Source organism: Anolis carolinensis, chromosome 3 (genome assembly GCF_035594765.1).
Source record: "Anolis carolinensis isolate JA03-04 chromosome 3, rAnoCar3.1.pri, whole genome shotgun sequence".
Classification (NCBI taxonomy): Eukaryota; Metazoa; Chordata; class Lepidosauria; order Squamata; family Dactyloidae; genus Anolis; species Anolis carolinensis.
This window is the reverse complement of record NC_085843.1, coordinates 209,891,786-209,903,874: the sequence shown is the minus strand read 5'-3', so window position 1 is coordinate 209,903,874 and position 12,089 is coordinate 209,891,786. Positions and strand designations below refer to the sequence as shown.

Sequence of the window (12,089 nt, the reverse complement as noted above, 5' to 3'; positions counted from 1 at the left end):
TTTCATAAATTAATGAGATTTTAATAAACATAAGTAATCCTACATAAATGTGAGTTGCATACAGTAATAATATTGGAACTTCTATTACAATTTCAAACTAATAAAAGGTCATCAACATGACCTGCTTCTGAATATTCCCCGCCTAAGATAACCTTATGAAATGCATGGCATCGCTATAGATTGACAGGCAATTTAATGAACTGGGAAGATAGAAAGAAAACAGGGTAGCACCGTGCTTATATTTTCTAAGTCAACAAAGGGCAACCTGATCGTTGTTTTACGTTGCAGTATACTTAGAACACAGTAAACCCAGTTGAGTAAAATGTAGTTATCTCTGAAAAACTATGAACAAGTTATCTGGGAGTATCTCCTATTGAGCTACCCTACAAACTACACTGAAATCAATGGAATTTAAGTGAGTTCTAATTTAGTTGGGAACAAATCTGTTGTGTGTCAGAATCCAGCATTTGGGTTGTCATCCACCTGGCTGGAGTAGGGTGATGAGGCCTCCAAGGTCTTACTCTCCAAGCACTTTCCTCTGTGCATCTATCCTCTCCATTTTGGTAGGATCATGAAGTGCAAAGCCAACTTTAGAGCTGCTATCTAGAAGCATTACAACTCATTCCTGCCTCACCCCATCCCCCACCACCACTTAGGAAAGGGTGACAAGGAACAGAGTCCATTCCTGTCCAAAGCACCAAGCGGATGAAGTCCAATAGGCATTTTGGCCAAGGATTCAGTACCCAAGGGACATAGCTATACCCTGATGACATCCAGCCTGCAGAGAGCTATAGGGCGGATGTGTCTCACCTCACAGAAAGCACTTCCCTGCCCTATTCTTGCTAGTTTGTTCAATATGACTTAGCTTGGTCAAAGTTGATATATAATTCACATTTCTCCTGTCTTGTATAATGTCCAGGACTGACCTGGAAATTCTGTTCCACTAGTGACCTATAAACCCGAGGGGTGTCATGATAGCATTGAAGCTAATTCTATTGCACATCTAACTGTAAGGAAGGTACAGAAACTGATATGACTTATTTTCTTGTCTCTCAGAACAATGTCTGGACGAAGATTACGTGAAGCAATAAAAAATGTAAGTTAGCAAGTTCAGAATTAGATAGGAAGGAAGAGCCCACAAGAAGAAATCCTACTCCTGATTCTCAGGTTTCTGAATAGATTGATTAATGTGTGGTATAAATCTGGACAACATCTCTTTCCATCATTCCTGCCTTATGCCCTGCAGAAGAGAAGGTTGAGAGGACCCATGGTCACCATGTTTAAATATTTGAAAGGCTGTCATAAGGAAGAAGGAGCAGGCTTGTTTTCTGCTGCTTTGGAGACTAGGACTCGGAGCAATGGGTTTAAATTACAGGAAAGGAGATTCCACCTGAACATTAGGAAGAACTTCCTGACCATATGAGCTGTTCAACAGCCTCAGAGTGTGGTGAAAGCTTCCTTGGAAGCTTTTAAAGAGAGGCTGGGTGGCCATCTGGGGGGGGGGGGTGTTGATTGTGCTTTTCCTGTATGGCAGTGGGTTTGGATTGGATGGCCCATATGGTCTCTCCCAACTCTATTATTCTATTATTGTAGATCGCTGCAGTCCTCCCATTCAAATTATACTTGTCATATTACTAGCATATTTGAATGTTATATGCCATGGCTGACCATGTTTTTATTTGCAACCAGAGCTTTTAAAAACCAGACTTCCAGGGTGTGGAGAAGGGCTTTAGCTGTAAAACTCCTTTGCTTCTTCCTTGCCTTTTAGCTATGTGGTGCTATATTTGGAGGTTCCCACCTACTGCCTTTTCCTTGTTGTTTTTCTTCTTCTCCTCCTCCTCCTCCTAAGAGATATAAGTCCTTTCTATTTCCCTCTTCCAATTCAATTGTTTACTATTGCATGCCACTTGGATACTTGCAGAAAAACAGCTTCAGTAGCACAATTGCAACCATCATATAGTATACTGCAATGGAAAAGAGATCTAAGTGCACCACTCTGACAGCCATCCAGGCCTAAAGGATGAAGCTCGGACAAACCATTTCATGGGATCCCATATTACATCAGCATTGTTTAAATAACCTTGGTCGTTCCTTGCATTTTTAAGATATCCAAGGATATGCTAGCACAATATATTAAGCTCAGATTTTTTTTCTGTTAATTGAATAGATAGGAGTAGAGAATGCATGCTGAATTTTTGTTGCATGTTTGAATTGAACCATGGACACATTAATTCTGTGAACTACAACTTCCAAAACTCCCCAGCTAATTTGGCCCTTAGTTGTGGGATTCAGGGAGCTTTAGTCCACAAAGTAACATCTACAGACTCTTCATTTTCATGAGACACAGAAGAGGTTTGCTTCTCTCATACTAATGCAGCCATCCATAGGTCATCAGCTAAGTTCTTTTCCTGGATAGCCCTATCATTTGAAACATGGGGGAAGTGGATAACCACAGAAACAACCTTTTCGTTACTCGTCTCTGTAATGGCCTCTTTCATGAGGTTTGTCTGATGCTTACATTATCATCTTTTGGGCACCAGACGAAAATATTCTTTCCTTCCAAGCTTTTAGAACTATACATTTTAGCATTTTTATTTTGGATTGTGTGTGTGTGTGTGTGTGTGTATAGTTGATACCTGTCTTTTCAATATTTTGTTTATTCCTTTTTTATATTCCATTGTATGCAGTATTAATAGACATCATAAGAACAAAACAGGATGCTAAAGGGTCAAAATAGAAATGGTATATAAAACTCCCAAATGATTGAATAAGAAACTACTGGGCTTGCTCTGAAATGAGAATAGTCATTCTGCTAACATTTGTTTGGATTGACACTCGTTTCTTAGGAATTTGAAAGTCACGGGAAAACTGAAATGAATGTTGTACTGTCAGGCCTGTGCAACATTTACACCCATTATATTGCTACTTATGAAGAATATCAGGTATGTAAACTTGCAGTAATGAGCTTCTTTATAATGTCCAGTCATCTTCCATGAGGATTGCATACTTCTTAAAATACTTGTTTTTTTTTTTGAAAATGAAAAATTGGGAGCTGCTCCCAGGACTTAATGTAGAAAGATGTGGTAGTCCAAAATGCAGTCTTTGTGTGGATTATGTTGCTACTACAATCTGTCTACTATCGAATAATCCAGAGCTTTCCAAACATTTCATGTTGGTTGCCCATTTTTAGATATATATCATTTTACAACACAGTAATTCAGTTTTATTAGCAAACTAGAAGATTAAACAAACCCCTTATAAAAGATATGGACATATACATAAATTGTAATAATGAAATATATGGGGGCACAACATATCTCATGAAAACCTTTCATTTATATTTCTAAACATATATCATTTGTAAGATAATATCATACATTTCCAAGATTTTTGTCATTTCTCATTACATTTTTACAACAGACCAAGACACTGCAGTCAACACACTAACATGCCATGACACACAGTTTGGAAAGCTCTGTAGTTACTTGTTGTAACCATTTAACATTGAATACTTTAAATATTCCTGCATCTCTGTATCTCACCTCATAGATCCAACGATATGAAGGTGCATCTACCCTTTTTGGACCACACACTCTTTCCGCCTATATCCAGTTATACAGAGGTCTAGCCAAGGCTATTGCTGAGGTAATAGAAAGGTGAACAAATGCACCTGTAAGAACTGGGACCTGTAAAATGTTTCTGATGCTCTGTGTTTAAATGGAAGTGGACTCAGGGCAGATCATAGAACATACATATGCGGCAAACATTCAATGCCATTTATACACTAACAGGATAGACAATTGTACATAGATAGAAGGATATATAGGTTTTTCCCATCTTTGACATCTTGGAAGCTTGTGCTCGGTTCCAGCCATGGAGGGTGCTTTCGCTCCATCTCCCTGCTGAAGAGCTTTGTTTGTAAACTTCCTTCGTGATCAAATTGCCAGCATTTTTCTGGCATTTCCTGATGGGTGCCTTAAAATTCCTCCCTACTTTTTAGCGGTACCTATTTATTTACTCACATTTTGCTTTCGAACCACTAGGTAGGCGAAAGCTGGGCTAAAGGCCAGGAGCTCACCCTGACCCAGGCTTTAAACTGTCAGCCTTTTGATTGACAAGATTGACTGCAGCTGGTGATTTAACCTGCTGTGCTAAATCCCGGCTTGCTTTGTTCTATGGTTTGTTCTATGAATTTGTTCTATAACCCCATGGTTTATTCTGTCAATTGTTTTTGTACTGTACAGTTAAAAAGAAATTGACCATTTCATTTTAAATATATTTTATTTCAGGGCACAGCACGGGACTTACCGAATCTCCCAGAGCCACCTATTTTGAATGTTACAGATCTGACCTTTCTGCCTATCATCCGTGATGCAAAGCCACTTGATCGTAACTATGGAGATGTGCTGCAAGATGTGCAGCCCAAATACCGCATGGTAGGTACACTCTTGTTGCTTTATAAAACATTTGTGGTGTGATGAGTCATGGGCCATGTAGTCCCATTCATGGCACTGTAGTCCCAGATGAAGAGGAGAACTTGGGTTTTTCACCGTCTCAGTCAGAATTGGAACCTTCCCAGCCAGATTTGGGAACCTTGCACCTGCAAGAGATTTGTCTTCCAGAAGTCTGTCAAACAAGCCCTGAGCCTAAATCTCCTGTGTTTTCTCGCCACGAGTTTTGTAAACAACAGAGAGGAGTTCAAGCGGCCTCTCGCAGGAGTGCTAGGATAGCTGCTAAGAATTTAGCTGATTAAGCCTGTTTTCCATGAGAAACTTTAAGGAGTCATGCATCTGGACTCAGAGATTAGCTTTCGTTTCTGGTTCCCCAGTGAACTGTTCTTTGGTGGGAAAACTAGACCCTATTTAGGTGTTTTACCCACAAAGGGATCTTGCGGAGTCAATTCGTCAGCTACTGGAGTAAGTTGTGTGTGGACAGCGCGCTCCGTTTCCAAGCCTCGTTCCTGTTTCAAGCCTTGTTCCTGATTCCAAGCCTTCGCTCCCGTTTCCAGCTTTGTTTACCTCCACGGACCTTGCCTTGTTTTCCAGGACTCAGCCTTGCCTTGTTTTCCGGATTTTGCCAAGTAATTCCACGGATCTTGTTCTCGCTCCTCGTTCCTTGTTGCCTTGTATCAAGCCTTGTTTCAAGTTATTTCCTAGCCCTGCTCAAGTTCATGGACTAAAGGACCTTGTCATCTCCCCTCACCTTGCCTGGCAAAGTGAGTGTTTCGGTTATTGGATTACAACTTTGGACCTTAATATTTCATATTGGACATTGTTTTCTTGGACTAATTTTGACCTTTCCTGAAAGGTCTACTTCTGGACTATTTCATACACTTGCTTTTATTAACTTTATAAATTTCCTTAATAAAGATATTAGATAGATTCTGGCCTCTGTGTATGGTTATTGGTGCTCTGCAGCCTGGGTTGTGACAGTTTGACTCCGCCACCCTAAGCACCAATTAACCTAGGCCAGAATGTCTACCGGAGCCGGACCGGGAGGCCAGCCACTCAGCTACACCATCGACAAGGAGGAAGTGGATCGCATCCGTGATAAGCTCAATGCGCAGGAGGGAGAAATAAAGGGATTGAAGGAACGCGGAATCCGTCTCCCGGCCCTGGCGTTGCCAACCAAGTTTTCTGGAGAAGCTTCTAAGGTTCATGTTTTCCGTCGCCAATGCCAGGCTTATCTAGAGGCCCGCAATGCCGAGTTTCCCCAAGAAGACATCAAAGTGGCGTGGATCTACAGCCTTTTAGACGGGCCAGCGGCCAACTGGGCGACGGCACTGTTCGACCAAGTTTCCCCACACCTAAGATCAGCGCAACACTTCTTGGATCACATTAAGGCGACTTGGGGGATCGAAGACAATTTGGAGGCAGCCGGCCATAAACTCCGGCACCTCTCTCAGGGGGACAGACCCTTGTCCCAGTACATAGCCGAGTTCCGAGTGCTGGCCCACAGCACCGGATGGAATGATATAGCCCTCAGAGGACAATTTCGGGAGGGTCTCAACATCGAGATGTTGGAGGAAATTTCCAAGGTGGATCCCCCCCACTCTCTTGAAGCACTCATTGATCAATGTTTACGAGCTGAAGTCATGCTTGCCAACAGAAAACAATGGGTCCGAGGCCAGAGCGGTAGAGCTGGGGTGAAACCTCCCGCTCCCACCAGCGTCCAGCCGCGTCCAGTATGGAGACCCCCACCACCAGCCCCATACCCCAGGGGGAGCGAGGAGGTGCCGATGCAGTTGGGCAATGTGCGTCCCAGGTTAGATGCCGCCGAGAAGGCCCGCCGCCAACGCCTAAATCTCTGTTGGTACTGCGGAAACGGGGGCCACTTCGCCAGAGAGTGCCCAGCCAAAGGGAAGCCCGCCGCCCGTCTGGCGGCGGCGTCCTCCACGGAGACGAAGGCGTCTGAGGCGGCTGGCGCACAGCCGGCGGGGGAAGCCAGCGACCGGGCGTAGAGAGGCTCGCCAACCCGGTCAAAAAACCCACTCAAGAGCCGCCAACCGGGGTCCTATTTCTTCTAGTGGTCACCTTGTGGTCAGCAAAAAAGGGGCCAGTCATGGTCCATGCCATGATAGACTCAGGAGCCACAAACAATTTCATTGATAGAGAGTATGCCGACTCTCTGGGATTACAATACCATGACTTCAAGAATGCCCGTGTGGTGCAAGCCATCGATGGCCGCCCCCTCAAGACGGGTCCCGTAAGCCAGTGGTCGGAACCCACCAGAATGTGGATAAGGGAACATATGGAAGAGATTTCCTTCTTTGTTACCGAGGTTCCCCATTTCCCTGTGATTTTGGGAATTCCATGGCTGACACTTCACGACCCAAGCATCTCCTGGTCCAACAGAGAACTGCAGTTTGCTTCAAAATATTGCCAAAATCATTGCCTTGTAGCCAAGGTCTGCCATGCCACAGACACTGAACCCATTATCACCTTGCCCAAGAAGTACTCAGAATATTGGGATGTATTCAATGAAAAAGAGGCCGAGAGATTACCCCCACATAGACCTTATGATTGTGCCATTGACTTGGTGGAGGGGGCCCCGATTCCGCGAGGACATCTCTACTCCATGACTGAACCGGAGCAAGAAGCTCTCAGGGAGTTTATAGAGTCAAACCTTCGCAAGGGATTCATCAGACCCTCTCAATCCCCAGCCGCTTCCCCAGTGATGTTTGTGAAAAAGAAATCAGGGGAATTACGCTTGGTGGTGGACTATAGAGCATTGAACAATATCACTAAGCGGAACAGCTATCCCCTGCCCTTAATCTCGGACCTACTAGACCGACTTCGAGGAGCCAAGGTCTACACCAAGCTGGATCTTCGGGGGGCGTATAATCTAGTTCGCATCAGAGAAGGGGACGAGTGGAAGACCGCCTTCCAGACTAAATTCGGATTATTCGAGTCCCGAGTTATGAATTATGGATTATGTGGAGCTCCCGCAACGTTCCAACATTTTGTCAATGACATCTTTCAGGATTATCTAGATCGGTTCTTGATCATCTACCTGGACGATTTTTTGGTGTTTTCTAGATCACAATCAGAACATGAGAACCACGTCAGAATGGTGTTACAACGATTGCGGGATCATGGACTTTATGCCAAGCTGGAAAAATGTGCTTTTGATCTACAAGAGGTAGATTTCCTGGGGTACCGCGTCTCGCCACTAGGGCTCTCCATGGACCCGGCAAAGGTTTCAGCAGTATTGGAATGGCGGGCGCCCACCAACAAGAAAGAGGTGCAACGATTCTTGGGGTTCGCGAACTACTATCGCAAGTTCATTCCAGACTTTGCCCGCTGGTCTGACCCAATCACCAGCTGCATCCGTGGGAAACAGCCCTTCCGCTGGACAGATCAAGCAGAGAAAGGGTTCCAGCAACTAAAGAAATTATTCACGTCCCAGCCAATCCTTCAGCATCCAGATCCTGAAACCCTTTTTGTCGTGCAGGCGGACGCCTCCGATGTGGCAATTGGGGGTGTACTCCTACAACCGGTGGGAGATCATCTTCATCCTTGTGCCTTTTATTCCCGTCAATTGACCGCACCAGAGAGAAACTACACCATTTGGGAAAAGGAACTATTGGCCATAAAGGCAGCCTTTGAAACTTGGAGACATTGGTTAGAAGGGGCCAAATTTCCCATTGAAGTCCATACTGATCATCGGAATCTAGAGCATCTAAGAACTGCCCGCAAGCTAAATCAGAGACAACAACGCTGGGCTTTATTCTTTGAACGTTTTAACTTCCAAATTCATTATGTAACCCCAGCCCAGACCAAGCAAGCAGATGCTCTGTCACGGAAACCGGAATACGCTGCAGGGCGCAAGGAGACCTTTGAATCTCAGCTGCTACAACCCGAGAACTTTGCCACGCTCACAGTGGGAAACACCAAATCCACTCCCATTGAATCAACTCCCTCTACTCCAGGGCCCCTTTGTGCTCAGGAAATCAGGGCCAGCCAGCAAGTAGATGCCTGGGCACAGGACCAACTTCGCCAAGGACTACATTTTCCCTTTTCGCTTAAGGATGGGCTACTTTGCTATAGAAATCATGTTTACATCCCCCCGGGACCGGGCAGAGAAAAGGCACTTCGTCTGTGTCATGACTGCAAGCCAGCAGGGCATTTCGGACTATTCAAAACTATGCATTTGATCCTAAGAGATTTCTGGTGGCCCAAGATCCGCAAGGATGTGGAAAAATATGTCAACACCTGCCCAGTATGCCAGCGCTCCAAGACAAGAAGGGAGAAGCCCTCAGGGCTTCTGCATCCCCTCCCTACCCCATCCCACCCATGGGAAATAATCTCTGCGGATTTTATCACTGATCTACCACCTTCCTGTGGATTCACCACAATCCTAGTGGTGGTGGACCTTTTCACCAAGTTAGCCCATTTCATTCCCTGTGAAGGCCTTCCCACGGCCAAAGAGACTGCAGATATATTCCTCCAACATGTTTTCAGATTGCATGGATTGCCCAAGAGTTTGGTCACAGACCGTGGGTCCCAATTCACCTCTCGTTTCTGGAAAGCACTACAAAAACTATTGGGCATAGACTCTCGTTTATCTTCGGCTCACCATCCCCAAACGGATGGGCAAACTGAGCGCACCAATGCCACTTTGGAACAATACCTTCGCTGTTATGTGAACTACCAACAGGACAATTGGGCTTCCCTGTTATCGTTGTCAGAGTTTGCCTACAACAATGGGGTCCAGGCTTCTACTAAAGAAACCCCGTTCTTTGCAAACTACGGCTTCCATCCACGTTTCTTTCCTCCTGTCATTGAAACCTCAGAAGTTCCCGCAGCAGAGGACTGGCTGCAGGAACTCACAGCGGTGCAACAACTCTTGCTCCAGCAACTAAACCAAGCCAAGGAGGACTATAAACGTCACGCGGACAAACATCGCCAGCCGGGCCCCGAAATCAAGGTAGGAGACCGGGTTCTTCTGTCCACCCGCTTTTTGCCCTCCCATCGCCCTTGCCGGAAGTTAGATGCCCGTTTCATTGGCCCCTATCCAGTGGTGGCGCAACTTAACCCCGTGACTTTCAAACTCCAACTTCCGCGCTCAATGCGCATTCATCCAGTGTTCCATCGCTCCCTACTCCTTCCGGCGGATGGTGTGCGCCCTGATACAGACCGGCCGGCCCCCCCTCCTGTTTGGGTAGATGGAGAGGAGGAGTTTGAGGTTCAGGACATTTTGGATTCTCGCTTTCACCGCCGCCGCCTACAATATCTCATTGACTGGGTGGGTTTTGGCCCCGAGGAACGCTCTTGGGAAGACGCTTCCACAGTCCATGCTCCTGATCTAACCCGCCGCTTCCATCAGACCTATCCCGCCAAGCCGCGGCCTCGCGCCTCGGGGAGAGAGTCCCAGTTTGAGAGGGGGCTTGAGGAGGGGGATAGTGTGATGAGTCATGGGCCATGTAGTCCCATTCATGGCACTGTAGTCCCAGATGAAGAGGAGAACTTGGGTTTTTCACCGTCTCAGTCAGAATTGGAACCTTCCCAGCCAGATTTGGGAACCTTGCACCTGCAAGAGATTTGTCTTCCAGAAGTCTGTCAAACAAGCCCAGAGCCTAAATCTCCTGTGTTTTCTCACCACGAGTTTTGTAAACAACAGAGAGGAGTTCAAGCGGCCTCTCGCAGGAGTGCTAGGATAGCTGCTAAGAATTTAGCTGATTAAGCCTGTTTTCCATGAGAAACTTTAAGGAGTCATGCATCTGGACTCAGAGATTAGCTTTCGTTTCTGGTTCCCCAGTGAACTGTTCTTTGGTGGGAAAACTAGACCCTATTTAGGTGTTTTACCCACAAAGGGATCTTGCGGAGTCAATTCGTCAGCTACTGGAGTAAGTTGTGTGTGGACAGCGCGCTCCGTTTCCAAGCCTCGTTCCTGTTTCAAGCCTTGTTCCTGATTCCAAGCCTTCGCTCCCGTTTCCAGCTTTGTTTACCTCCACGGACCTTGCCTTGTTTTCCAGGACTCAGCCTTGCCTTGTTTTCCGGATTTTGCCAAGTAATTCCACGGATCTTGTTCTCGCTCCTCGTTCCTTGTTGCCTTGTATCAAGCCTTGTTTCAAGTTATTTCCTAGCCCTGCTCAAGTTCATGGACTAAAGGACCTTGTCATCTCCCCTCACCTTGCCTGGCAAAGTGAGTGTTTCGGTTATTGGATTACAACTTGGGACCTTAATATTTCATATTGGACATTGTTTTCTTGGACTAATTTTGACCTTTCCTGAAAGGTCTACTTCTGGACTATTTCATACACTTGCTTTTATTAACTTTACAAATTTCCTTAATAAAGATATTAGATAGATTCTGGCCTCTGTGTATGGTTATTGGTGCTCTGCAGCCTGGGTTGTGACATGTGGTGACTTATGGGCCATGTAGTCCCGTTCCTAGTATTGTTGTGACAGATGAAGAGGAAAACTTGGGTTTCCCACCGTTTCTGCCAGATTTGGAGCCCTTGCAGCTGCAGGATGTTTGCCCACAAGAAGTCAGACAAACAGGCCTTGAGGAGAAATCTCCCACATTTTCGCGCCGCCTTTATTATAATCAAGATAGACACGCGCGGGAGGCGACTCGCCGAAGCGCCCGGATAGCTGCCAGACAATTAGAAGATTAAGTCTACTTCCCTTGGGAAAGTTTAAGGAGTCCTGCATCTGGACAGTTTAGGTTTCGGTTCTTGTTCCCCAGAGAAAGTCTGCTTTGGCGGGAAAACAAAATCCTATATAGATGCTTGGCCACAAAGGATTCCTTGCGGAGTCAATTCGTCAACTTCGGGAGTAGATTGTGTGTGGACTACGCTACTCCAGTTTCCAGGACCTTGTTCTCGTTCCAGCCCTGCCTTGTTCCCCGGACCTCGCCACGGATTTCGCCACGGAGCCTGTTCTTGCTCCTCGCTTCTTGTTGCCTTGAATCAAGCCTTGTTTGCCAAGTATCTAGTTTGCTTTCTAGCCTTGCATTAAGCTCCATGGACTAAAGGACCTTGTCATCTCCCCTCACTTTGCTTGGCAAAGTGAGTGTTTCGGTTATTGGATTACAACTTTGGACCTTAATATTTCATATTGGACATTGTTTTCTTGGACTAATTTTGACCTTTTCTGAAAGGTCTACTTCTGAACTATTCTCTACACTTGCTTTTATTAACTTCATATATTTCCTCAATAAAGATATTAGATAGATTCTGGCCTCTGTGTATGGTTATTGGTGCTCTGCAGCCTGGGTCCTGACAGTTTGACTCCGCCACCTTAAGCACCAATTAACCTAGGCCAGAATGTCTACCGAAACCGGGGCGGGAGACCAACCACTCGGCTACACCATCGCCAAGGATGAAGTGGACAGAATCCGAGATATGCTCCATACGCAGGAGGGAGAAATACGGGGTTTGAAGGAGCGCGGAACCCGTCTCCCTGCCCTGGCGTTGCCAACCAAGTTTTCTGGAGAAGCTTCCAAGGTTCATGTTTTCCGTCGTCAATGCCAGGCATACCTAGAAGTCCGTCAGGCCGAGTTTCCCCAAGAAGACATCAAGGTGGCATGGATTTACAGTCTCCTAGACGGCCCAGCGGCCAATTGGGCCACGGCGCTGTTCG

General features: G+C 46.0%; 1 protein-coding gene across 2 annotated transcripts in view; it reads left to right on the top strand.

Moving 5' to 3' along the window:
• Positions 1–12,089, top strand: part of asah2 (N-acylsphingosine amidohydrolase 2) — an 86,027-nt gene that overhangs the window by 63,634 nt on the left and 10,304 nt on the right. For both annotated transcript variants that reach the window (XM_062976185.1, XM_062976186.1), the window contains exons 16-19: positions 1,057–1,096; positions 2,847–2,942; positions 3,550–3,645; positions 4,290–4,436. In XM_062976185.1, the coding sequence (XP_062832255.1) occupies positions 1,057–1,096; positions 2,847–2,942; positions 3,550–3,645; positions 4,290–4,436 (379 nt within the window). The remainder of the gene's footprint in view (positions 1–1,056; positions 1,097–2,846; positions 2,943–3,549; positions 3,646–4,289; positions 4,437–12,089) is intronic.